The sequence below is a fragment of the Castor canadensis genome, chromosome 11 (assembly GCF_047511655.1).
Source record: "Castor canadensis chromosome 11, mCasCan1.hap1v2, whole genome shotgun sequence".
In the NCBI taxonomy this organism is placed as follows: Eukaryota; Metazoa; Chordata; class Mammalia; order Rodentia; family Castoridae; genus Castor; species Castor canadensis.
The window spans coordinates 88,087,559-88,114,489 of record NC_133396.1 but is presented as its reverse complement, the minus strand read 5'-3'; the positions used below and the strand labels follow the sequence as shown (position 1 = coordinate 88,114,489).

The 26,931-nt window shown below is 38.3% G+C and overlaps 1 protein-coding gene across 9 annotated transcripts in view; it reads left to right on the top strand.

The window, feature by feature from the left end:
* The window catches only part of Rabgap1l (RAB GTPase activating protein 1 like), a 750,530-nt gene that overhangs the window by 550,754 nt on the left and 172,845 nt on the right, over positions 1–26,931 (top strand). For all 9 annotated transcript variants that reach the window (XM_074047408.1, XM_074047407.1, XM_074047406.1 and 6 more), the window contains one exon: positions 5,122–5,163. In XM_074047408.1, coding sequence (XP_073903509.1) covers positions 5,122–5,163 — 42 coding nt within the window. The remainder of the gene's footprint in view (positions 1–5,121; positions 5,164–26,931) is intronic.

The following is a 26,931-nucleotide window of genomic DNA, read 5'->3' as shown; positions in this document are numbered from 1 at the left end:
GGATTGAAAAAAAAATAAAAAGGATAAAGAGAAGAATATAAATAAAAAATAAGTAAATGAAAAAATATATATAAAATAAATAAAATAAGTAAATAAATAAATAAATAAAATAAAAATAATAAAAATCTCCAAGTTCAAATGCAATGAAGTTTCAGTCTTAATAATTTTGGTGTTCATCCCTCAGCCTCCAATCCTGGAGATGGTGCCTCAGATGTTGTTCTGTATTTGTCTCATCACAGGGGAAAAATAAAGTAGAACAAAACTGCACAAAACAAAACAAAAACAAACAAAACCCCACAAAGTGTCCCAAGTTCAAATGCAATACAGTTTCAGTAAGTTTTGTAGCATGCAGGTGTAGTTCTGTTGTTGTCTCATCAATGGTAGGGAGAGAGAAAAAAAAGAGTCTGGAGACAGTTCTGTGAATGGTATCTCCAGCTGTGGCTTGTCTCCCCGCTGCTGTCAGCCTGCTGTTGCTGGCTGCGTTATTTATGCAGATCTCTGGGGTGAGCTTAGTACTCACCTGGCCCTGCAGGCTTTGTTTACTCAGAGTTCTCCTGTGCACCATGCCACTGCTACAAGCTTTCCCCTTTCAAAGCACACTGGGGGAGGTGACACTGCACCCGCTTTCCCAGGCCTGCGTGTTTATTTACAGTTCACTTGGGAGGTGGGTCTTCCCCCCTCTCCCGTGGATTTTTCCTCCCACTGCAGCTTTTACAAGCTTTTCCACTCCTGATTGCTGGGCATGTACTGCTGCTCCTGCCAGCCAGGCATGTTTGTTTACAGCTCATGTGGGAAGTGGGTCTTTCCCGCTCTCCTGTGGAGTTTCCTCCCTCTGCCACTGTCACAAACTTTCCCACTCCTGGTTGCTGGGCACGTGCTGCCGCTCCCGCCCTCTGCGGCCAGGCCCGGCTTCTTTATTTACAGTTCTGTGAGGGATTCCCCTCCCCCGCTCTTTGACGCTCAGGGCGCCACGCCCTCTTTGCAACATGTCTTTATTGTTCTTATTGCTTATTACTAAGTTTCTCTTTTTTCCCTGGGTGGGGTACGGTCTGTCCAGGGGGTTATGCTGATTTGGCCCATGGTTGTCAGTGGGAGTACCACGTACCACTTAGCTCACCTTGTCTGCGTCTTTCCAAGCCGTCTGGGCGCAGGCGTCTGGCGGCTGGGGCCCTCCTGGTTTCTCCATTCAACGTGAAGTGGAGATGTTCTGCTCAGGCTGGAGGTGTGGAGGGGTCAAAGTTTTGCCTGGTCTCGGTGGCCTTGTCTGCAAGGTGTCTTTCCTGAGTCTCTCCAAGATTTCCCTTTAGGAGGCAAGCTTTCTGCTTCCTCCCGCTAGCCGCCATCTTGGAATCCCTGAACCGTTCTTTAATTTAGTGGCTGACTTTTAGAGTTTAAAATCCTGGATCTATACTTAGTGTGTGATCTTAGAAAATTGACACTCATTTCTATAAAACATTTTTTGAGATAGTCTTATATTTTAGACTAGGCTGACCTTGAACTCACAGTCCTCTTGCCTCACTCTCCCAAGTGCTGGGATTATAGGTGTGCACCACCATACCCAGCTCATTCTATATATTTTAAGTTCTTTGTGTATAAAGTAACAGTGAAGTTTTAAGTAAAAGGTGATTCAGAAGAAGGAAGACTGAATAACTTAAAATTCACATTGTTGTTGGCTAGAAAGTCTCTGCTGATCTTTAAATCAATGTGTTTGTATTACCCCACTTTTAAACTGACCAAAAGCTGGCCCATGGAGGCCCTTATAATTTAATGATACCTCTATATTCTTAAATAAAAGGATGTCTTAGTTTAAAAAAATTGGTATTTGGGCTGGCAGAATGGCTCAGGTGGTAGAGTGCCTACATAGCAAGTGTGAAGCCCTGAGTTCAAACTCCAGTGCTGCCTCCCCCCACAAAAAGAGTTAAAAAGTAGATGTTTGAACATATCTAACTAAGGTTGCTTCCTTTACTATTCTCTTAGGAAATCATAAAACATTTTGTAGGTAAATAAAGAACTTCGTAGAATAACAAACTAGTTATTATTACTAGTAATAATAATTATTAATAACAGTAGTTACTCATTAACTATTAAAGGACTATTGGCTTCCCTAAGTGAGCTCTGAAAGCTACACATTTTGTAATGATTTTGTAAATACATATATATGTATATATGTATACATACATATATCTTCTATTTCTGTCAGAGCAAATATTTTAATTCTGACAACTCTCTCTACAGCGTATCCGTCCCTTGCCCCATTGACTACATACTTTTTCTTATAGTTGGCTACTTCTAATATAAAAGTATGTATAAAATAAAAATTGAAACAAAACATTCTGTGGGCATTTATAAGAGATATTTTGGCTATATAGAGATTTTTAAATTTTTAAAACATTTCTAAGCTGGGTGCAGTGGTTCATACCTGTAATCCTAGCTACTGTGGAGGCAGAGATCAGGAGGATCACAGTTCAAAGTCAGCCCCAGCAAATGGTTCATGAGACGCTGTCTCAAAAATACCCAACATGAAAAAGGGCTGGTGGAGTGGCTCAAATGGTTAAGCACCTGCCTAGCAACCATTAGGCCTTGAGTTCAAACCCAGTACCATAAAAAATAAACATTTCTAAGTTTCTATTTGGCCAGGCACTGGTGGCTTATGCCTGTATTCCTAACTGCTTGGGAGGCGAGATCGGGAGGATCATGGTTCAAGGACAGACTGGCCAAATAGGTCTTGAGACCTCCATCTTCAAAATAACCAGAGCAAAATGGACTGGAGGTGTGGCTCAAGTGGTAGAGTGCTTGATTTGTAAGAGTGTGAGGCCCTGAGTTCAAACCCCAGTCTTCCCCTCCAAGAAAAAAACAAGTTCCTGTTTGTTTTTCATAGCTCACTTGACTCTATGTTTGGATTTAAGATAATTGAAGAAAAGAGATTCTTACTGTAATGTGAGATAATTGTGTAAACTGGTGTAGTTGAGTCCTCTGGGGAAAGAGTAAACCACAGAAAATTTAAGATAGTTCACCAAATAAGCACTTACTATGTCCATTGTACCAGCACTATTGGGTAAAAATGTCACTAGACTGGACATCGGAAGACTTGGGGGTGATCCTAGCCTGCTGCTAAATACATATGTAACAGTGGGCTAGTCACATTCATATTCTGAAAAATGTGATTCATAGTACAGGTTATGAGATTTCATTATTGCTGTAAAAGCAAGTAGATAGGGGGAATGTTTGACAGTGAAAATAACAGAAAATTAACAGAAAAGTTGATTGAATGTTCAGTGGCATTTCCAAAGAACACCATGAAAGGATTTGGGAAGGAGAGCAGGAATAGGGAACTGATTTAGGATAAAGGATGAGAGTGTTATGAAGATTAGAGAACTAGAGACAGGATCTACATTTTGAGCATGGACTGGAAAAAAAAAACAACTGGAGACACGTTGGTTTTAGTCCTAGTAAGAGTTTGTGAGAGTTCATTTCTGCCTAGCAATTGTGATATGGGGTAGACAAAGTAAGCAGCAGGGTAGTGGGTCTTTTTTATCTTGTTCCTCAAGTTTTGGCAGGTAGGTAGCAGCTAGTGGGTGAGAATCCAAATGTAGACTAGGAAAACCAAGTTTGTTTAATTATAACCGAAGGTTTTTTTTTTTAATATCAAAAAATGGTCTTATTTCTTTTTTCTAATTTGAGAATTATGGTCACAGTTACTCTAGAATTATCAGTTGGTGTGGTAATGAACTATGTCAGTTCTTGTTTCCTGTCCTGATTATACTTACTTCCTATTGCTTTTGGTTTCTTAAGTAGCTAAGTAAAGTAAAACCAAAATATTTAGTTTATATTTTAGCCAACGAAATTTTTTGTGTTTATCATTCATCCCTTCTAGTCTTGTATGATATTTTCAGTAACTGAATGTGAAAAGTTACATTATCAACAGGAGTGCACACTAGATATCTAGTCCTAATCATCACTTCTGATTTGGAGATAGAAATCAAGAGTTCTTTGCATAGTACATTTGGTACAACTCTACATCCAAAAGGCACATAGATTGTATTTATAACCAAGATGAAGAGGGTACATTTTATAGATCTTAGATTTAGGTGAGATGTCAGCTTATACTTGAAAGATATGATGTATGAGGTATGATGACTTGCATGGCAAGGAAATAGCACATGCCATGGCAACCTTACCTCTAACTGTTTTTCTGAACATGTAAGACTCCATGTCTCTTAAATTTAATAGCTCAACATTTCTTCAGAGTCCCTGGGCGAAGCCTGGACATCAAACTTCAGCTCCAATATAGCTTCTCCAGAAGGTATTTAATTTGTTTGTCCCTAATGAAATATTGCTCTTGTTTTCAGGAAAGAATAAAAAAAGAAAGTCTGGCAGATAGTCCCTAATTGCCACCTGTTGAACAAATAATACTTGTAAGCAAGCACTAAAACAAGCAACAAAACACTAAGAACAGTAGTGCAAATGATGATGATACTCATCAAGAACTCAGTCTTACTTTGTTCTATCTGCTACTGGCAGTTTAGCTGCATCACACCAGTTGTCTAGAATAGGATTAGGAATTTCAATTAATAATTTTAGACTTCTGCATCATTTTTTAGTCTTTAACAAGGAATTTGACTTTCGCAGTCCTTAGACACAGGTAAATAATACAGAAATGGATAGAAGAAAGCTAAGGCATTGTTAAAGACAATAGTTTTATGTGAACAATAATTAAATGGCTCCTAAGATTTTTTATAAGCATCTGAGAGAAGGTAAATACCTTTTTAAAACTGTGGCTTTGGGAGGCAGAGTTCAGGAGGATTGTGATTTGAGGCCAGCCCAGACAAATAATTCACTAGACCTTATCTCGAAAATTCCCAACACAAAAAAAGAGCTGGGGTGTGGCTTAAGTGGTAGAGTGCCTGCCTAGCAAGTATGAGTCCCTGAGTTCAAACCCCAGTACAGCCAAAACAAAAGATAAAAAATAAAAATATCATGGTTTAATTGGTATCATATGTGAAGATGAAAGAATTTAATAATTATATTGAAAATGTATAGAAAGAAGTATTAGAAAAATACTTAAGAAAATAGTGATAGATGTGACTGTTGATTGTTCACGCTCTTTTTTTTCTATTTCAGGGTTTGAACATAATCTTTCATGTAGCCTTGGCGCTGCTAAAGGTAAGTCTCCTTCTATCTTATCAAACTATCTTACCTCTTTGCTCTTAGAACTGGAATAACTTAATATGCAGATTTTGAATTCATTCTAGGTTCTTTACTATAGAAAAAGATGACTTCTTTGAGAAATGTTGATCTTCTCCCTCCCTTTCATCCTTTTTTATAGTTTATTTGACAGTTGTTTTTCTTAAAACCCTTTACTCTTGTTATTATAGCACTTTTTTTCCTATAACATAAAAGATGCTTTCATTCAATGAGTTGAATGATATAAGAGAAAAAGTTGAAACCTGTTTTCTGTCAAAATGAAGCCAGCTTTTTTCTTAAAATACTTCTTATCATAATAACATCCCTGGGTACCTAAACATACAATTGGATTATTTAAAAGCTTCTATAATATACCAACTAAAAAATAATCTGCTACATTTCAATTTGCAGTTCTTTCCCTGATAGATGGAAAAATTTAGACACTTTAGAATTCTATTATAATTACCCTGTTGGATTTTATAACAACATATCAAAATAGTGTGGTAACTTTAACAGTGTAGTAAACAGCAAGGCATTTGCTACAGACTCGGTGAAAATAACCCAGTCAAAAAAGACATTCTGTTATTGAAGGTGATAATTGCCTTATTTATAAAATGACACAGGTTTATGCTTCCCTAATATAACACAGTGGTTAAATTACAATAGTTGAATAAGATAATACATAAAAATTCTTACATAGTGTGTAGAAAATTTTACACACTAAAATTTTCTGATAAATGTTAGCTTTTATTATACTTAACTATTGTCATTCACAAGGTAACTCACAGTGTGTTCCTAAATTGCCCATCACTCTCCTGAATCCTTCAAAAGTTACCTCAGGAGGGCCTCTTAATGTCTTTAGAATGCCTTGACTTAACTATTAACATGCCTTGTTTCTAAAAAAGGCATAAGATAGTAGATTCCTCTGATACTGAAAAAAAAAATTGATTTCTGCTGCTCACCACTGTATAGTTTTTGTATAGTTCATCAATGTACCTTATTCATTAAATCATTTGTGTTTACATATGAGCAATTTTATGCCAAAGTTATTGTAGAAGTTAAGAAAATACTTTAAATATTTTAAATAAAATAGCACAAACATCTGCTTATATGTTTTAATTGAAGCCATGTATGTACCTTGACATTGAATTTCTTTTGTCATTAAAATGGATCTAAACCAAAAACTTCCATAGTATCCATAGAACTAAATTGAAGTGAACTTCATTGATCTGATTGCCTCCATCTAGCCAAAAGATATATAACAAACATATTTAGCAGTAACTGACTTCCAACTTCTAATCTAGTGCTGCCAGATGAAAGAATGCATATTTGTTCATATAAAATAAACAACTTTTGGCAAGTTTAAACTGCTTCTGAACCTAACTTGCTAATTTGTAGTAGAGCTATGGAGAGACTTCTGCTTTTTCAAGAGTATTGGAAAAATGTGATTCCAAATTGCTGGCAGAGAACCAGGACCCATAGGAGCTTTCTTGATATTAGAAGTTATTTCTTGTTATGAGGGGCTGAGACAAAGAACTAACATTCTTGAGCATTTTCTCCATGCTAAATGCTAGTGTAGGCTACTACCCAGTTAAGATTCGAAGAGGCCGAGACCCAGAATTACCTACAGTCTTTTGCTTCAGTAATGTTAAAACTGAATTTATAGTTTTAAAATATAACACAGATACATAAGTGTTTCCGTTGTTCAGTTTGCTTTGGGTTAGAAATAAGCCACGAAGCAGCTAAAAGCTATTAAGCAAAAAGGATGCTTCACTATAGTATATAACATTATGAAATCACTTAGTGTCCAATAGGCGGGTCACATTCATACCCCTAAGTCTCACTCATTATTAAGAGAAACATTCAATAGTCATATAGCACAGTCCATTTACTACATTGGAGATGATCGTAGCCATTTCATGTTAGGTGAAGAAATTTTTTGATGAGAGTAATTTATTTGCTTTCTGAATGTGTTTCAAAGGAAATAACAGAATGTTTTTCCTCCTCCTTCCCCAGCTATGATAGGCTCATTTTGTGTTGTATGTGTGTCGTATGTATGTGTATAAACATTACAGAGATAAAGAAAGCCCAATCACAGTCCCATTGCTAGAGATAACCAGAAGAAAACTTAGTATAAAATCTTCCTCGTGTGCTTTAGTTTATGAATATGTAAGCAAGCATCACATATCTATATGCATGTGAATATGTGTATATTTTTTAATGTGGTTTCAGTATTAAAGATAAGACCATTGGTAGGTAGATGTAAAATCCAAAACAGTATAAAAGATGAATATATGCTTTTCTTTTAAGAAATGCTATGTCATTTAGCAGTACCTTCCCATACTATACACATATTGTGGTTAAAATCATATGGATGCTGGAGCAAGAATATTTCAGACCTCAGCTCCAAAAATTTATCCAATGCTTTTAGATAGATTATATAGTTTCTTCATTTTTAAAATGGGCAATATTAATGATACTCATCTCATAGGATTATTGTTAGGGTTTAATCAGTTAATATATTAGAGTAAGAGCTCTGTATACCAGGAGTTATTATTTAGAAATAAGTAATTATGTCTAAAAAGAAATTATTACAATAACTTGTTTCATTGTAAACAAAACTCTTGAGACAGTTTGAAGAGTCAATTATGTTCTTTTGCTTAGGAACATCCAGGTTTTTTTAAGGAAGGCAGTTGATCTTGGGTAAATTTTAGAAGAGTGGGCCTTCTCTTAGCTTGGCGGAGCTTTGTATATTATATCAAAGTTTTGAAGTATATCTTTGATGTTTTGAGCTTCTCAACCCTCACCACTATGTATTTTCCTTAATATTCCATTGCTGCTTTTTTGATGAAGTCACTAATAAAATCTGATGGACATCTTTTCATTTTTATCTTACTTGATCCCTGAACCATTGTCAAAACAGCATAATAATACTTCATATTTTCTTTTCTTTTTTCTTCCCAGGGTAGCAACATATTTTCAACTCAGATCACTTTATTTTTAAAAGCCTTTGAAATTAATTGCTGTAGGTCCCAATATTTAACTTATTTTTATTATTAAGGTATAATTTGCATACCATAAAATTTAACCTTATAAGTATATAATTGAATATTTTTATTATACTGACAAACTTGTGAAACCACCACCATTATCTAATTCTAGTACATTCTCATCACCCCAAAAGCACTTCCCATTTCCTGTACTTCGTTATTGCCTGGGAATTATTGATCTATCATCTATGGATTTAACTACTCTGAACATTTCATACAAATGGGATCATATAATAGATGACCTTTTTTTGACTGGTTTCTTTCACTTAGCATGTTTTCAAGATTTTTCTACATTGTATCATGTATCAGTCCTTCATCCCTTTTATTGCTAGATAATATTTTATTATATAGCTATACCATATTTTATTTATCCATTCATCAGTTTATGAACCTTTGGATTGGTTCAGGTTTTGACTATTTTGAATAATGGTGCCTCAGGCATTTGTGAACAGGTTTTTGTGTGCATATGTATTTTCATTTCTCTTGGGTATACGCCTAGGAGCAGAACTGATGGATTATATGGCAAGTCAGTGTTTAACTTTTTTAGAAACTGCCAATAGTGTTTAAAGGTGCTGTTCATTTGAATTCCCAGCAGCAATGCATGAGTATGGTGTAAGGTCCAAATATTAAGTGTTTTCTTGACACTGGGGAAAACCAGGAAGGCCTGGAGAGGTCTAACAGCAAGGTCCCTCCTCATTTTGCTCCCATGGATAAGGTTCCCTAGTCAAAAAATCCCTGTTTATCAAAAGAGTAAGGCGCATTGTTCTTGCTTAAGTCCTGAGTAGCAAGTTTCAGTTCCCCACCAGCCTGCATCTTTATTCAAATATACCAGTAATATTATTCTATAGAAACCAACTGGGGTACCCTGGTGCAAGTTCAAAGTCTCTTCTGAGACTTAAGGCAAACTAAGCTATCAGCCCTTGTAAAAGATCAAAAAGAAAGTTGCATACTTCCAAGATATGGTGGTAGGACAGACACAGGTAAACATTCCTACTCCAAAAGGTAGGAATAGAAAAACAATGAAGAATCATTCCAAAGCAAAACCAAAATCCAGCAATCCAGCAACCAGGGCACGCTGTAGTTTGACATGAGCTTGGGAAGGCTTTATTCTGTGCCTCAAAAATTCCCTTGGCAGGTGTTGCTAATTGCTGGTATGTCTTCCTTCCTGGGATCTCCATTGCAGCTTTGGCTTTCTCTTAGAGCTTCACACATTGCCCTTTAGGGACTGATAGCAGGGACTCCAACATTGTCACACTACATGCCCCTCAAGGTTTCCTTTGAAATCTCAGTGGAAGTTTCCATGACCTCACAAGTCTTGGATTCTGCATGCCTGCAAAACCAACATCACTTGAATGATGCCAGCATGAGTCATAACCTGGGCCCACTTGAACATGCAGGTGACTGCATCTGCCTCTGAGTGGCTTCCTACCTGAACATGGAAAGTGTGTGCTTTGGGACATCCAGGGTGCTTGGTCTTTTCTGAAGTCTTTGAAACAAATTTGCATTTCTAAATTTCTAAACCTGTGATGGATGAAGTGGTCTTGCAGATTCCCGAGATGTCCTTGAAGCATCTTTCTATTACCTAAGACAAAGCATTTGGCTCCCTTTTATGGGAGCTAATGACTATACCTTCCTTTATAGGTACTCTGTTTCTGGATAAGTTGTAAATTTTTCATTCTTTCTCCTTGGTCCTTTTTCATCCTGATTCTTACAATAAATTTGGTTTAAAACAGCCAGTAATACCCAGTGCTGCAAACTGAATGCTTCATTGCCTTGAAATCTCCTCCACCAAGTAAACTAGTCCATCATTTTAAAACTTGACTTCTGGCAAAGTATCAGGACCTAGGACAAAATGCAACTCAGTTCTTAGCCATGGTGTAACAAGTAAGGTCTCTGATTCCCACTAGAATCATCATTTTCATCTGAAACTTCATCAACATAACTTTACTGTCCACATTTCCATCAGTTTTCTGGTTTTCTGAGCCCTTATCAGAATTACCCTTTAAGCTCTGCTTAGAGCATTCTAGTCTCTGTTAGCCTGCCCACTCCTCCTAACTGTCCCAAATTTCTTGTGCATACCAACTCCAAAGGCTTCTTCACATTAAAGATATATAGTTTTGGTAATGACCTCACTTCTTGGTGTCAGATTTCTATCAGTCAACTTTCTGTCACTATCACAAATTCTGAGGTGATCAACCTATAAAATGAAAAGTTTATTTTGGAGGCTCATAATTTCAGAGGTTCTAGTCTATCATTGATTGGTCCTATTGCTTTTGGACTTGTGTATATTATGGTAGGAGTATGTGGTAGAGCAAAACTGCTCACCTCATGTTCATGGAACAAAAGGAAAAGGAGAGAGAAAGGAAGGGACTAAGATCCCACAGTCCCCTTTAAGGGCATACATTCAATAACCTAAACACCTCCCTCTGGGTCCCACCTCTTAAAATTATTACATTCTCAGTAGTGCCACTCTGAGGATCAAGTCTTTAACACATGGGCCTTTGGGAGGCAATAAGGCATAATTTATTTACTATTAATATCTTCAAACGACCAAAAGAAGAATAGAGAAAACAGTCTTAATAGAGAACCAAAAAATAAAACAAAAACAAAACAGAATTAAGAACCTATCTATTTGACAGTTAAAAATAAACTAAACTAACCAGTCAACCAGCCAAACAAACAAAAAAACAGTTATTATTTAGCATCAGGCTGTTTATTCATTTCTTTAACCTTCCAAAGGACAATCCCCCTCTTCCTTTTTGCTGGCATTGGGAAACTATTAACTCATGCTCCATAAGCTCCACCTGCTTTATATGAATACCAACACATATTTGAGGAGAAACAATGGAGAGTAGCACATCTTGGAACTGAAAAATGGAGTTTACTTCTTAATGTTTGATGTACCTACCAGCTGAGTTCAGACTTTTGTTGTGGGCTTGAAGATGGTAACATGAGGAAGGACTAAAGTTAGGAATGTCGTTTTTGCAGTTAGCGTTCAGGCCCGAAGTCAAAAGACCTGAAAAAAATGAAAACTCAAGCATTTTTGGATTTCAGTGTTTTTGTGTATTTGCTCTTTCCTGAAGGAATCCTTGTTGTCCTGCTGGTGGCAGTAACATACTACTCCATGATATGGAAGTGGCCTGGAACAGTACAGCACTTTGAATTCTATAGCATTTTCATTCCCTTATTTTGATTTCCTCTCCCAGCATTATTTATTATTTGAATTGTTTGTTTTTAACTTTGCTCAGGTGCATCCTCTGTTTGGTGATATATTAACTCTAAGATACTGTTTAGAAAATGCTAAAACAATTCAACAAACACAAATACAGAGCCTCTAACTGGTGTAGATACTTGAGGAATTTTAAAGTTTCATAAATAATGCATCTCATGAATTAGGGATCTATGTCAGGAAAAAAATTTCGTCATCACAGTAGTATTCATTTATTACATCACATTTTATATTTGTTGAGGCAATTTCTCATTACTTATATCTCATGAGGCAGTCTAAAATGCCAGGAAGAAAGGGATAGCTGAATAGATACATCATGTTGCAATAGTCAGTAATTAATTTGAACTTAATGTCCTCCTCGCCCTATTTTTGTGAGCAAAATAAGCACTCAGCATAAACTCATTTAAGCTTTCATCCCTTTTACTTAAGCCTTCTTCATACTTCTCCTCTTTGCTCCTGCCTTTAATAAAGGTATGTTCAGCATTCATTCCAAGGCTAACGTCCTGCCCTGTCCTTGATCCCATCTTTCCTGCCTCCTTCTGGAGAAGCCCATGGTATCTTCTTATTCAACAGACATTCTGAGAGTGCCAGGTCCTGGTTTAGGTGGAGGCAAGGGAGAGTACAGAGATGGCATTCAGTGTCCTAGCGTTGTCTTGAGTCTAATAGAGGTGGCAGACAAATAAATAGTTATAATTCAATATGATTTGGAGCTTTGGGAGTCCAAAAGCAGGGTGCCAGTTTCATTCTTGGAGAACAAGGGGTTTTCTAAGATAGTAACTGAACTGAGAATAGGGAATTTTAGGCAGGGTGAACAGCATGCAAAAGAAATATGAGGGAAATGGCTAAGGTGAGTCCTTTGCCACAATGTATTTGAGGGTAATGCATAAAATGAGCTTCTAAAGGGCTTTAATCACATTTCTGCCATCAATTTGCTTATTTTCACCTAAAACCACATATTTTAATCAAATAATCTTACTTTCTAACATGTAATTTCCTCCTTTATGAAGGAAAATTATGAAATTACAGACAAGAAAATATGATTTCTAAAGCTCTAAATTTATGTCATGTAGAAATGTGTTGAACTGTGCTATATGTTTATATGTGTGTATGTAAGTTTGAGTGTGCATGTGTATATGTATGTATGTATATGTTTTACATAAGTATTTTAATCCTTTAGTGAATGGATAAGAATCATCTTATTATTATAATTAGCACATTTGTTTTAAGTGCTTGGCTGGATTTACCTTTGTCTATGTTACTGAAAAAAGTTTACAAAATAATATGTTAAAATTGGGAGCAAAAAGATACTCCACTTATTATACTTAAAAATGTGTACCAGAGAATTATTTTCAATCTAACTTAAAAGTCCCTTTCAAAGCATGTTTGACTATAAGCCACCCATGTGTTCTAAATTAGTGAAATGTTTGTGTGTGTGTGTGTTTGTGTGTGTATGCATGTTTGTGTTTAACGCAAACACCTTTGTACTATGGTAATTCTTTTATGTTTCCAGATACTTGTTGGATCTATGTGAAAAATCTGACAACTACCATTAATAATTGTGCAGCATTTACAGTTTGTGAGAAGCTCCCAAATTCGTTTTTATAATATTTAATAAATATATCAGTAGTAATACACCTGTTATTTTCCTAGTACCTAAAATGTAACTGGTGTTGTGCTAAGTACTTTTAAACTAATCTTCATGACCTTTTTATGTTTTTATTGCAGTAGTATATATATATATATAACATGAAATACATATAACATTAATATATGTAACATGAAATTTGCCATTTTAACCATACCTCACCTGAAGGGTATTTAATGCTCTAGTTAAACTCCATTTTACTCTGACCAATCACTGCATGGGAACTGATCTTAGGGAAATATTATCAGAAGACTTTTATCAGAGAATGTCACTGCTCAATAAGTTTTTATGACCCTTTTTATCTGTAAGAATTGCTGGCAGTGCTTTTCGGCATGAAATAGACTGCTTTTGTTCATTAAAATGTTGACAATTTGATGACTCACAGTAAGAATCAATTGATACTATCATAATAGTATAACCAGTCAGAGAAAATTCAGCTGAAGCATAAACTAATGTGTTTGATATTTGATTTATGCATGTTGAGAAAAGGCTGAAATTTTCTTCTTTTACTGGAAATATAAAAAAAAAAAAAAAAAAGAAAGAAACCTCCGTGGGCTTCTTTTTGTCTCCTGTTGCTTTTGATTAAGGGAATTTGTTTTGATAAAGCTAAATGGATTTAGAACAAAATCATTTATTTGTGACATTTGTGACCTTGAGTAGTACAATTTTATTTCTATTTTTTAAAAGATAGAGTACATAAAAGAGAAGCCATAAAATAGAATGGTTTAAAAAAATAGTATATTTCTCTCACAAATCACAGTCCAAAAAGAAGAGGATTTTCCCAAAAAGACTCAGCTCCATGAAATTACTCAGACTCTGGTTTCTATATATGTTTTTGCTGTACTGTACCTTAAATGTTGTCCCCATGTACATGGTTAAAGATAAATCAATGCCTCATCCATGTACCAATTCAAAGAAAAAGGGAAATTTCAAGGAAAAATGGCTATTTATGGAGATTTGGAAGTCTGAAAACTGGGGATGACTAGTATGTCTGAAGCCTTGGGTTCGATCCCCAACACCACACACACATGTGCATTCACAAAATCCTATGGAAGCCCAAGAGTTATTTTAGTGATCAAATATAGACTTTTCTCTTAGGTGGAAGTTTTTGGTTTCTTTTGGGAAACAATTCCATTAATGCTTTCTATAGATTTTTAGTCTTTTTATTCTGTCAGTTCCTTCTGAGTAAACAGATTTAAAGATTTCTTCTAGAGGTAGTTCTGAACTCTTCTTGTTTTATTGTCTTTGTTTTTAGTGGCTGATCTCTTTTTTTTCCTGTTGTTTTGGTGGTTACCCTGAGGCCAGCTAAAACCACAAACTTGGATGAGAAGGCAATTCCTTAATTTGATCTTTGGTCTGTTGGCTGATTGTATTGTCTGAGAAGTATTACGAGAGACACTGCTGAAGGACATAGAGCCTTTTCCATCCTCCTCTTTGGAAAAAGTAGTTGAATTTTCCAAGCCTGAGGCTTCTAGTAGCCATACATAATTATTTTAAGTTATAGACTACTTTCCAACCACCTTCTTTTCAGACTTTTTCTTTTCTTTTTCCAGTATGTCGAACTTAGGGCCTCATATTTCCTAGGCAGACCCTCTACCACTTGAGCAATATCCCAAGCCCATTTTTGCTTTAGTTATTGTTTTTTTCAGACAAGGTCTTACATTTTTGTTCAAGACTGGTCCTGGATCACGCGTGAACGTCCTACTTATGCCTACCGCACCGCTGGGATCCACACCCAGCTTGATGGTTGAGATGGGGGGTCTCGCAAACTTTCTTGTCCAGACTGGCTGATCCTCCCAATCTCTGCCTTCCAAATAGCTGCTGGGATTATAGGCATGTGCCACCATACTTTTTAAAATGTTTTTATTAGTGTATAACGTTGTCCAGTTGCTTGTGATATTTCATGTATGTGTACAATATACCTTGGTTTAAAACTGTACTTTTAATTTTGGATTTTGATGTTGTCCCAGGATAGCACTACTTAATATGTGATATGATACACTCTTGCTACACTGGGCAGTGGTGGAAAGCTGCAGATCCCAATCAGTCTGGATAATGGAGGAATATTATAAAAAGCTATATGATAATAAATTTAACAAGTTAAATAAAATGCACAGTTTCCTTGGAAAACACAAATTACCAAAGCCCACTTAAGAAGAAAGAGATAAACTGAATAGGCCATTTGCATATTAAAAAGTAATCTTTTCACAATATGTTTGCATTTGAAATTTGAAATTTTAGTAACTAAAGGAAATGGAAACACAGGTACTCAATTACAGTAACTGAGCCAAGTGGAATGTTAGTATTGTTTTTTAAGACATAGAAGCTACTGAGAAAAACAGCATAAGATTGAATGTGAAAACAGAAGTTTTCATGGTTAGCCTCCCACTTAGTCATGACCTTCTAGTTAGAGAGATGGGGTTAGGGAAAGCATTCTACATACAGTCACAGTCTGTGCTTGCATAGTTTCATGTTCTGCAGATCCCTTGTTTCTTTGTCTGTTCCTTCAATGGACTTTTACTTCCTTCACCTCAGCTTTCAGCAACAGAAAACTTCTTGGGTATTCTGCAGTGTCACCCTCAGAGAAATCATATATTCGCTTTTTAGAGAAAGCACTTCTTAATTTTTGTACTAACTCAGGTTGCAACTTTATATCTTTAGTGACCCTATGTAAACTCTTCAGAGGCCTTTGACATTTCCTTTTATTATTATTATTGTTAATCTGTGGTCCAGGCCTGTGTACACCACAACTCCTGGGGTACCATTCTCATGGACTTTGATCAGCACATCAGTACATCATGTCCTTGATTATTACACTGGCTTCATTTTTTCCTTTTCTACCATCAGTTTTGGAGCTGAACAGCATCTGATGATACTGTGTTCTGAAAAATATCATCATCTCACATATCGTGTCCCCTTTTCAAAGGCTTTCACAAAGCCCCTCTGTTGTGGCATAAACCCCACATCCTTTAAGAGAAGGGTATGGATTCTCTCTGTCCAAAATAAACATCTACTGCAGATACCATGTATTATTCACATTCTTACTAACATACTGTCTTTCATTATTACCTAGATGTTTCATGTGTTCATATCTTGCATTCTCCAATTAAACTATTTATGTCTTAAAGATAGCTGAGACTTACTTGTTATCCTCTAGAGTAGTGCTTTAGGAAAATCTGGTCCCAGTATACAGGAACCAGCTACCAAAAACAGAGTATGCAAAAAGACCAACGAAAGAGGTAGACAGACCCAGGATTATACAAAGTGCAATTTATTAAGTACTCACAGACAGAAATGTATCTTGGGTAGTGGCAAGATAAGAGGATCCCATACCCTGAGGCAGGAGAAAGAGGTTTATATGCTAAGCTAGACAAAGGCGGCTTGTAGCCCACCAGAATGTACCTGGACTTTTTCAAAAATGCTATTAATATATCAAAATGTCAGGGAGCAGTCTGGGCCCCAGTGTCAGGGAGCAGTCTGGGCCCCAGTGGCCAGTACAAAGTACTTAGCTGACTATCTTAATGACTTCATTTATCCTTTAGTGTTTGGAATATGTGCCAGGGCTACCTGACAGGCACAATGGCCCATCAACCAAGATGGCTGTAGTTATGTCAAGCTGGATCTCTATAGGCAACAAGTACAGTTCTCCATGCTCAACAAACATCTGTAGATGCATACAATAGCAAAGGACCATAAAAGTAATACCATCCTTATTCTAGTTGTTCTACTTAAGTAGACTGCACCCTACCTAAAACGTTATTGAAGTAGTTTTTACTTTTCCCTGTGAAGCTATACTTTATTTTCAAGTTTAATATTTGAAAGAAACCACACTAGTCCTTCTTTTGATTAATATCTGTTAATTGTATACAGAACTTTTCACAGAGATTATGCATATTAAACACCTTTCTTTTGAATATAAAAATCTCACATTTCCCAAATTTAAAAAGGCTTTATTTAAATAACCGTGTAGTAATTATAATTTCTCTTAATTAAAATGATCAGTTCTAAGGACAGCCTCAGACACTGTTAATATCCTGCTTTCCCCATATTTAATTTACTTTCACTGACTTCTAAATATTGAAGATTGAGTTTAGATAGCTTAGTGTGTTCCACACAACCCTCCGCAGCTCCGCTCAAATGGATGCTTCCAACCTCATCATGGGATTCCATGCCAGAAAACAGGAAGTGGACATAAGATTAGCCATGTAATCATGGGCATGGTTATGCAAGCCTGTAATCACAGCACTTGGAAGGTAGAGGCAGGAAATTGTGAGCTTAATGTCAGCGAGCTACATAGCGAGACCCTGTCTCAAAAAAAAAAAAAAATTGATTAGCCATGTATACCTTTAGTCTATCTGCCTTCTATCCTCTTCTTCCAGCTTTTCTAAGTCTGTACTTTTCAAGTCTGTTTTATAACTAGCTTCCAATCATCACTTGCCTTCCTCTGCTTTTACATTACAATCTAAAGGGAGATATGTCTCAAGAAACAGTGTGATATTATAGCTTAATTGCTAAAGTAGGTGCTTTTAAATACCTTCCATATTTAGTTGCTATTTAAAGAATTTAAGGGAGGATTTGGGGAACTAATTTCTTCATTTGTTACTCTTGTCTGAGAGAGTTCTGCATTTCTTCGTGGAATGGCTTTTGCATCACAGGAGAGATTGGACTTTTTGTGGGCCTAGTAGATTGGGGTGGGAATATGAGGGAGTACCAGATAAGGAATCTAAATAAATTGCCAGGTATTTCTAAATCAGTTCTACACTGAATAACTCAGGTATTTCTAAATCAGTTCACTGAATAACTTCGTAATTTAAAGAGATACTAAAGTAGAATTATAACAGCAGCTGAGGTGGCACACTCCTGTAGTCCCAGAAACTCAGGAAGATCATGAGCTTGAGGCCAGCCTGGATGATGTAGCAAGACCCCATCTCAGAAAGAGAAAGACAGACAGATAGACAAAAGAAAAGGAATTACAGCAGCATATTCAAATCTTTTTTGAGCACAAAGTTTGATCCCAGCACCACCACCAAAAAACAAATCAATTTTTCTTAATGCTCAGTTTGAAATTAGTGCCCCCATTCTTTGTAGATAATTAAAGATGATAAAATCTTTGCATGTTTGATACTTCTTCCTTTGATGTGAATAGAGATAGCCATATTTTCACATAAATATTCTATTGTTTTATTCTATTCTCTCTTCTCTTTAGTGCTCTGTTCTTGGCTTATTTGCTTATTATACTTATCTTAGACTTCTTTTCTTTCTTTTATGTCAGTAGTCTAAGATCCTTCCTGATGTGCTAGGAAGTGAGAGGATGACTCCAGCATGTATGGGAATGTGTATGGGGAATGGGAACATGTTCTACCCGAGATGGCAACACGTTTCAGAGGCATATGAGCAGATGGATGACCTGAAGGAGGTCACCGAGTCAAGCCTAGGGCATCAAGCAAGGCAGGCTTGAGGTACATGTCAGGAACCTGAGTACAAAGCCAAGAACAGACTCCCTACCAGAAAAGCAAACCAAAATGAGTATAAAGGAGGGCTTCCTACACCAAAAAACACATGAAAAAATGCTCAGCATCCCTAGCCATAAAGGAAATGAAAAGCAAAACCACACTGTGATTCCACCTTGCTCCTGTTAAAATAGCTAGCATCAAAAACACCACCAACAACAAATGTTGGTGAGGATGCAGGAAAAAGGAACCCTCATACACTGCTGGTGGGAATGCAAGCTAGTACAACCACTTTGGAAAACAATATGGAAGCTTCTTAAAAAATTAGAAATAGCTCTGCCATATGATCCAGTAATCCCACTCCTGGGGATATACCCAAAGGAATGTGACTCAGGTTACACCAGAGGCCCCTGCACACCCATGTTTATTGCAGCACTATTCACAATAGCCAAGCTATGGAAACAGCAAAGATGCCCCACTACTGACGAATAGATTAAGAAAATGTGGTATTTATACATAATAGAATTTTACTCAGCCACAAAGAAATAATGAAATTTTGTCATTCACAACTAAATGGATGGAACTGGAGAACATCATCTTCAGTTAGCTAGGCTGAGGAAGCCAAAAATCACATGTTCTCCCTCGTATACAGATTATAGACCTAAAACAAATGCAGTAATAGTATTAGACACGGGTCATACACTAAGGGAAGAATGCGCATGGGAGAAATAGGGAAAGGGAAGGAAACCTAAATCTTGAATGTGGTTGATGTGCTTACTATAGAAGAGTGAATAAAATAATCTTAAACTGGCAGAGGCCACTAGGAAAAGGGGACAAGTAAATAGTGAAGAAGTCTGGCAGAAATGAAACCAATGTGGGTTTCAATACACAAGTTTGTGGAAGCAATGCTAGGAATCTCTCTGTATAGCTCTCTTTATCTCAAACTAGCAAAAACACTATGTCTTTCTTACTATCTCTTATGTTTTCTCTTCAACAAAATCTGATACAAGTGGGCGGAACAGGTTCTGCCAGTAAGTGGGGGGAGGGGGGGAAGGACTGGGGTGGCCCAAACAATGTATACAAATATAAGTAAATATAAAAATGATAAAATAAAAGAAAGAAAAAAGGAGGGTTGCCTGGAGATGGGTGAGGAACAGAGGGGTGCTGTCCTGCTACCGGGCATTTTCATGTTCTACAAGCCTTTGTGCAGTTAAGCCAGCTCCGTTTTCAAGGATCAGCTTTGCAAAGCAAGCCACCAATCAATTTCTTTTAATTATTAAAAAGTGCCTCTCCTTTAATTATAAAATAATACTTCAAATAGGACTCATTATGTTCTCATAGCATTTAAACAGGCTCTTGAAAAGTCCTTATCTTTGTATATTTTGGGAAATGAAAATACACTACAGTATTTTCAAATACAGTATTTTCACTTAAATGATTTTGACTCTAAAACTCTAAGAGAATCTTGCTTTTAGATTAAGGCTAGTTTATCATTCAGCTATCACATTAGTAAATTGGCAATTTCAGTAAAGAAATTATAAATATAGAAAAAAAATATCAAACATGCAAAGATTTTACCAGCCACATACAGAAGGAGCATATGTATAAGAAAACAAGCTGAGGCAGCCGAATTCACTGTCACAGAAATTAACCCACTACTGTGAGTCACAGCTCACTCCAAGAGACTACCTTTAATCTATTTTGAGAGTAAAGCCCCCTATGACCTAATACCTTCCAGTAGGCCCACCTCTGAAAGGTTCCACACTTCAGTGCCACCCTACTGAAGAGCAAACTTCCAGCACATGAATGATTAGGGAACAAGCCATCTTTAAACCATAGCAAAGGATATTGTGGAGATAAGGCAAACTGTTTTTGCAAGTGTCGGGAAGTTCACTGAGTCTGTTGAAATCTGTCTGTTTATCTGACAATAGACAGATTAACAAGAGAAAAGGGATACAAACTTATTCATGTGCTTTCAGGGGAGCCACACTAAGTATGAAAATCAAAGAAATGCCAGATGGTCTAAGCACAAGTACTCTATAGGGAAAGGAAAGTAGAGGATAATAATCAATTTGAAAAGGGGAGATGAATGAATTTAAACCACAGACAAGGACAAGTTTTTCTGGGCTCTGGGTATGCAATTTGATTTTCATTCTTTTTCTCTTTGACATGAATTTAATCTTTTCTTGGTTAATGGTATTTTAGAATGAAGATAGAAGGCAATTATGTTCATCTTTGGTGGAATTGATCCTTAAGAAGATGAGGGAATTTGAGAAAAAATCTTCATCCAGCATATGTTGGTCCCCAAGTGCCTTTAATTTAAAATAGTCAGCATACCATGGCACCATATTTTGGAATATCATTTTCTGAGCTCCAACTGAAAATATGAGTAAATCCCTCATTAAAGCCACAATCTTAATACAACATATCATGTGAAATGAGATCCTGCATGGAACGGGATTTTGCAATGTCTGGCCCACAACAGGCCCTAGCAAAAAATTTTAATATATAGTTTAATGGACACCTAATTATACATACCTATGTGATATAGTGTAGCATTTTAATACATGTATAAAATAGTGTAATGAGTAATTGACAAATCTGTCACCTTGTACATACATAATTTCTTTGTGTTGAGAGCATTCAGTATCCTCTCCACTAGCTATTTTGAAATATTTAATTGTGATCAAAATACTGTGCTGTAGAAAATTAGAATTTCTCTTATCCAGCTGTATCACTTTTTTCCTGAATCATCTTCTCTCTGATGCACGGATAGCACTCGCAGTCATTTCAGATGCTCAGGGTTCTTAAACCTGCTCTGAGAATGAAAGCACCAGCAGACTCTAACAGCAGAGGTCGGAAAGATTTTATTTGTAGAGAAGAAAAGAGAAAGACTGTATATTGGGGAATGCAGGGGTTCCCAGAAGCCTGTGATCCTGTGAGTCAGGGTGGGGAATGGGTTCTATAGCCTTTTTTACATTGCCTGAGGGCGGAGATGCCTTTCAGATGCAGATGGAAGTTCCCTAGGGAGGAGAAGTGTGTCCTTGACCTCCCTCAGTCTGTCCCTCTCAGTGACGGCCCTAACTGCTATTAGGGATAGGGACCACGAAATCTATTCAGTAACTGCTTCCTGCTGACAGGGGGCAATGAAGGGACCCGCAGCATCAGGGCTGACCACGAGAAGGGTTGTCAAGGGGACCACGGTAGTAGGTTGTTTTCATCTCCTCCAGAGGCATTTGTAGTTTGATGGATTCTAGACAAGAAGAAACAAACTTGACAAGTAAGTTTAAAATGCAAGACCCAAACACAAGCAAGAGAATGATGGCAACTATAGGCCCCTGAAAGGATAGGAACCAAGTCCTGGAGGGGAGCCAGGATTTTATTTGGTCCCACACCTGTGTAGAAACCTGAGTTTCAAGAGATTACTCCCGGAGCTACTTAGCCTGTTAGAGAATGTAATCTGCACGTTCCTCTACAATGCCTGAAGTGTTTATATATGTGCAACAGAAAGTATTGGCAATGCAATATACCCATCCTTGTTTAGCCAAAAGAAAATCTAGGACCAGGCAGTGGTCCATGACCATACAGGCAAGGGACGACAAAGACCTTTGCATGTCCTTAATGGCAAGGCCTACCTAGTCTGAGGTGTCCTCTACCACTTTGGTTAGGTTTTTTGCAGTTACATGATTGGCAATCACCCCATAACTGATTCCATCAAGGGCTGCAACTAATGCTGTTTTCCCTAAAACTATTAAAGTAACCTCCCTTTTATTCCTATGGGAAGCTGTTCCTAATTGTAATTAGCATTCCCCTTCCAGATGGTTGCATGAGCATGCAGGATCAGGAAGGCATACTTAGAATCTGTGTAGATGTTGACTCTCTGTTCTTTTGACAGTCTTAGGGCTTCTAAGTGCCAATTGAGCACTTGTATTAGGAGGAAGAGGACCTGATTTGAGGATGCCAAATTCTATCACAACTGCAAACCTGCATGCCTGACACCATTTTTGACAAAGGAACTGCTATCAGTGTATAATTCTAGATCTGGGTTTTTTAAGAGCCGATTAGTTAAGTCAGGTCAAGCAGCATAATTTTCCATAAACATCTCCTCACACAAGTGTTCAGGATTTCCCTCTGACTCTGGTAGAAGGGATGCAGGATTTAGGCTCTGACAGGTCCTTAAAGTTATTTCTGTCCCTTCCAAAAGCTGGGCCTGGTATTTAAGTAGACTGTCAGATAACCAAGTTCTCCTTTTGAGTTTAAAATTCCCCCTAGGTCGTGTGGGGTATAAACCATTAGGGGGCGGTTTAGGATATGTTTCTGAGCTTCAGGCACTAGAAGGCTTACTACAGCCATTGCTGTAAGGCATCCTAGCCATCCCTTGGCTACCTGATCTAACTCTTCCCTTAAGTAACCTACTGGCTGGGGAGTGATGCCCTGGAGCTGAGTCACCATGCCCAAGGCCAATCCTCCCTTTTCATAGACATATAATTGTTTTTTTTTTTTTTTTGTCTTAGCACCTAAGTATTTAATTCTTCTTTTTTAATTTTTTTTTCCTTTTTCTTTTATTATTCATATGTGCATACAAGGCTTGGTTCATTTCTCCCCCCTGCCCCCACCCCCTCCCTTACCATCCACTTGTCTTGTACTGGGAGACCCAGGGCGGGAGCTGTCATAGAGCCTTTTTTAACTTGTGGAATGCATTTTCTGACTTGTCATCCCATTCAGTAAAAGGCTGGGGATCCTTCTGTGCTTCCTTAAGGATTTGATATAAGGGCCTGGCTAGGTCTGCATATCCCAGGATCCAAATTTTGCAGTATCCTCTGACCCCCCAAAAGGCCCTCAATTGTTTTAGAGTTTTAGGTAGAGGAAACATCAGGATTGGATGGATTCTATCTTCTCCTAGAGACTTCATTTCTTTCTCCAGGACAAGATCTAAATATGTAACCCTAGACTGACACAATTGGGCTTTTTCTTTAGAGATTTTTGTATCGTCTATCTGATAAAAAGTTTAGTAAGGATTCAGTGGCTCGTGAAATGACAGGCTCACTTGGTCCACAGAGCAAGAGGTCATCTACATATTGTAGCAGAGTAGCTTGTGGATATTGCCACTCTGCCAAGTCTTGGGTTAGAGCTGACCCAAAGATGTGGGAGCTGTCTCTGAATCCCTGGGGGAGGACAGTCCAAGTGACCTGTCCAGACTCTCTTGTGGGGTTCTCAAAGGCAAAGATAGGTTGACTTTTAGGGTATAAGGGAAAAAAAAGAAGGCATCTTTTAAATCCAGGACAGAGTAGTAAACAGTACCTGGAGATATTTGGGCTAAAAGCATATAAGGATTTGGAACTACAGGGTGGAGAGGTACTACTGCTTTGTTGATCAGGCTCTAACAAATGGACTAGCCTCCATTTGTTAGGTCACTTCCTGAAAGAACAGGAGTATTATATGGGCTGGAGCATTCTATTAGCAGTCCCTGTCTCTTTAAGTCTTTGATTATGGGAATTAGCCCCACCTTAACTTCTGGACTTAAAGGATATTGTTTTTGATGGGGAAACCGGGAGGGGTCCTTAAGATGAATTAGGACTGGGACAGCTGTTCGTGCCCATCCCAAGGTGGGTCTCTCCATCCACACTGTGGAGTCTACTTGTTCCTTTATCAGGGGCAAGCAAAAGTGCTCTCCTGGGGGTAAAAGGAGCTGTACCCCCAATTTAGATAGGAGGTCTCACCCTAGCAGAGGAGTAGGAGTTTCTGGGGTAATTAAAAAGGAGTGACAGAAATGGAAATCTCCCCAGGAGCAAGCTAAAGGCCAAGTGAAATAACACTCTAGAGGCTAGCCTGATATGCCTTGAACAGTAATTTCCTTGGAGGACCTGGGTCTGGGAGAGAAACAAATAGCTGAGATGCTGGCTCCAATATTGATAAGGAGGCTGACCTTGTGCTTAACCCAGGACTCCTCTGCTTTTATAGTGGTTACAGAGCCTGGATAGGAGGCCCAGGGACCTGTCATTGGGTGGGAAGCTCTGGCCTTTCTTCTCCTGGGAACCGGGGACAGTGTGTCTTCCCAAGTTTTCCCCGACAAATGGGTCAGGGTCCCAGAGGTAGCTTTCTGCAGGGGCACTCCCTCCTAAAATAGCCTGCCTGTCCACATTGAAAGCATGTCCTCAGGTTTGGACTTTACCCTGGGGAAGCCTCTCTGAGTGCTGTGATCAGAGCCTCCTGCCACTTATCCTTTCTCTTTTCCTTTTCCAGGTCCTTCTTTTCTTTTTCTAAGTCCCTATTATAGTATACAGATGTGGCTACATGGACCAATTGGTCTAGATCTCTGCTCCCTTCAGCCACCAGTTTCTGAAGCTTTTTATGGATATCTGGTGCTGACTGTGCTAGAAATTTATCTTTTAGGACGATTTCCTCTTCCTGTGACTCTGGTATAATGTTGGTATGCTTTTGTAAAGCATCCTTAAGTCTCTGTAGGAAAGCTACTGGGGTTTCTAAGGGTCCTTGCTGTATAGCCATGACTTGCGAGTAGTTAAGAGGTTTTTACCTTGGCTCTCCTTAGACCCTCAAGAATGCAGTGGATGAAGTGGTTACAGCTCCATTCATCCTTGTTGTAAGGTACTGCCAAATAAAGACCACACCATGTGTGGGAAAGAAAGATTTATTGGAGCCAGACCACAGGGCTGTCACTCTTTCAGGTTCAGACTGCAGCGGCTTGGCTGAAATGGGTAGTGGGCTTTATAGGAGGGGCCAAGCCATGGGGGAAGGAGAGAGTCTGTGGTCTCTGATTATCTGTGATCACCAGATGGAACAGGTCAACATGCCTGGCTAGTTGAGTAACTGGAAGTTCCTGAGGTTTTATAAGAGAAACAAGCAGGGAAGTTTGGCAAGCGGTCATAAATCAGGAGGTCTGGTTTCAGTGTTAGCGTCGGGACCTTCCGCTCTCCCCAAGAATGCCAGGGACCTAACTTTCCAGCCTTTTGTTGGTATTATGGGCGCCGATCGATCTAACTGCTTCATGCTGAGTGGGGGCATCATTAAGGGGGGAGTTCGGCTGGAATTTGAAAATTTGTGAGGTCCCCAAGAGCAGAGGCTGACGGTTTTTCCCAGGCTTCATTTGCAGACAAGGCCAGTTGTTGGTAGGCCCGAGAAACATCTGGTGGGAAGTCTGTCTGCTGAGTTCTGTAACGATCCCGGAGGCATTTACGGTTAAAGAGCATTTTCCTGGTTTAACGGTTTGTATTTCCATAGCATCATCACATGTGCAGCTGTTTTTCTTTCTATAGTAGCCTCTTTAATGGTCCTAATAGATTGTATAACCAAGGGAAGGAAGCAGGGAAGTAGTATGCATGCTCCCAGAATTAGGCCCACTGCCCCTACTAGTGTTTTAAATTCACTTATGGCAGGAAATTGAGAGCCAGATGAGGACTAAGAGCTTATGCAGGAGTGGGAGAGGGAGAGAGTTTGTGGGAAAGGCTTAGCTGCATGGGGCCCAGCAGTACTCATCCTTTTCTGTAGTAGAAGGGTCTGAAGTTCGTGGGCAATGTTTTATCCTTGACAGATGCTGCCACTGGGGGATCCCATTGAGCTTGACAATGGTGGGCGTTGTGACGATGACAAGATAAGATCTGGTCCACTGAGGTCCCAATGGAGAGGGTCGAAGATCCTTGAGGAAAACAAGATCCCCTGGTTTAACAGAAATTGTTACAGGGCCCTCTGAGGGGTGGGGCAGGATCTGGTCTGCATGCTCTCTGAGAAGTTCCTGGAGGAGGTTAAGATAAGGTATATTGTCAGCCAGAAAAGCAAGATCTGTTGAAGGCAAGTTTCCTAAGAGAAATGGGCAGCCATACATTATTGCAAAGGGACTCAAGAAGGAAGGCTTTGGGGGTTGGTCTGGTGTGGTGGGTTTTTTCTCATTGGCCATGGATTCATGGGCTTTCTCAGGTGAACTGTTTTGGTTTGCACCTTTATTGGGAAGGGGAAACAATTTTGAGAGCATTTATTATGTAAGACCCAAATAGGAATATTAGAAGGAACATAAAAAGATGTCTGCTAAAGGCTGCATATCTAGGGATCCAGATTCTGCAAAATCCTGTAACTCCCAAGAAAGTTCTAAGCTGTTTCATGGTATGGGGGAGTGGGAAACAGAGGATTGGGTTGATTCGCTCATGACTCAGTGAGTCTGTCCCCTTTAAGAACACACCTAGGTAGATGACCTGAGGGAGACATAATTGAGCCTTCTCCTTAGAGGCTTTTTATCCCCAGAGGCCAGAAAGTTTTAAAAAGGACTCAGCCGCCCTGTAGATGAGGGGCTCTTTTAAACCCTTGTAGCAAAACTGTCCAGGTTAGTTGGTGTGAAGGGTTTGTGGAATGTTTAAAGGCAAA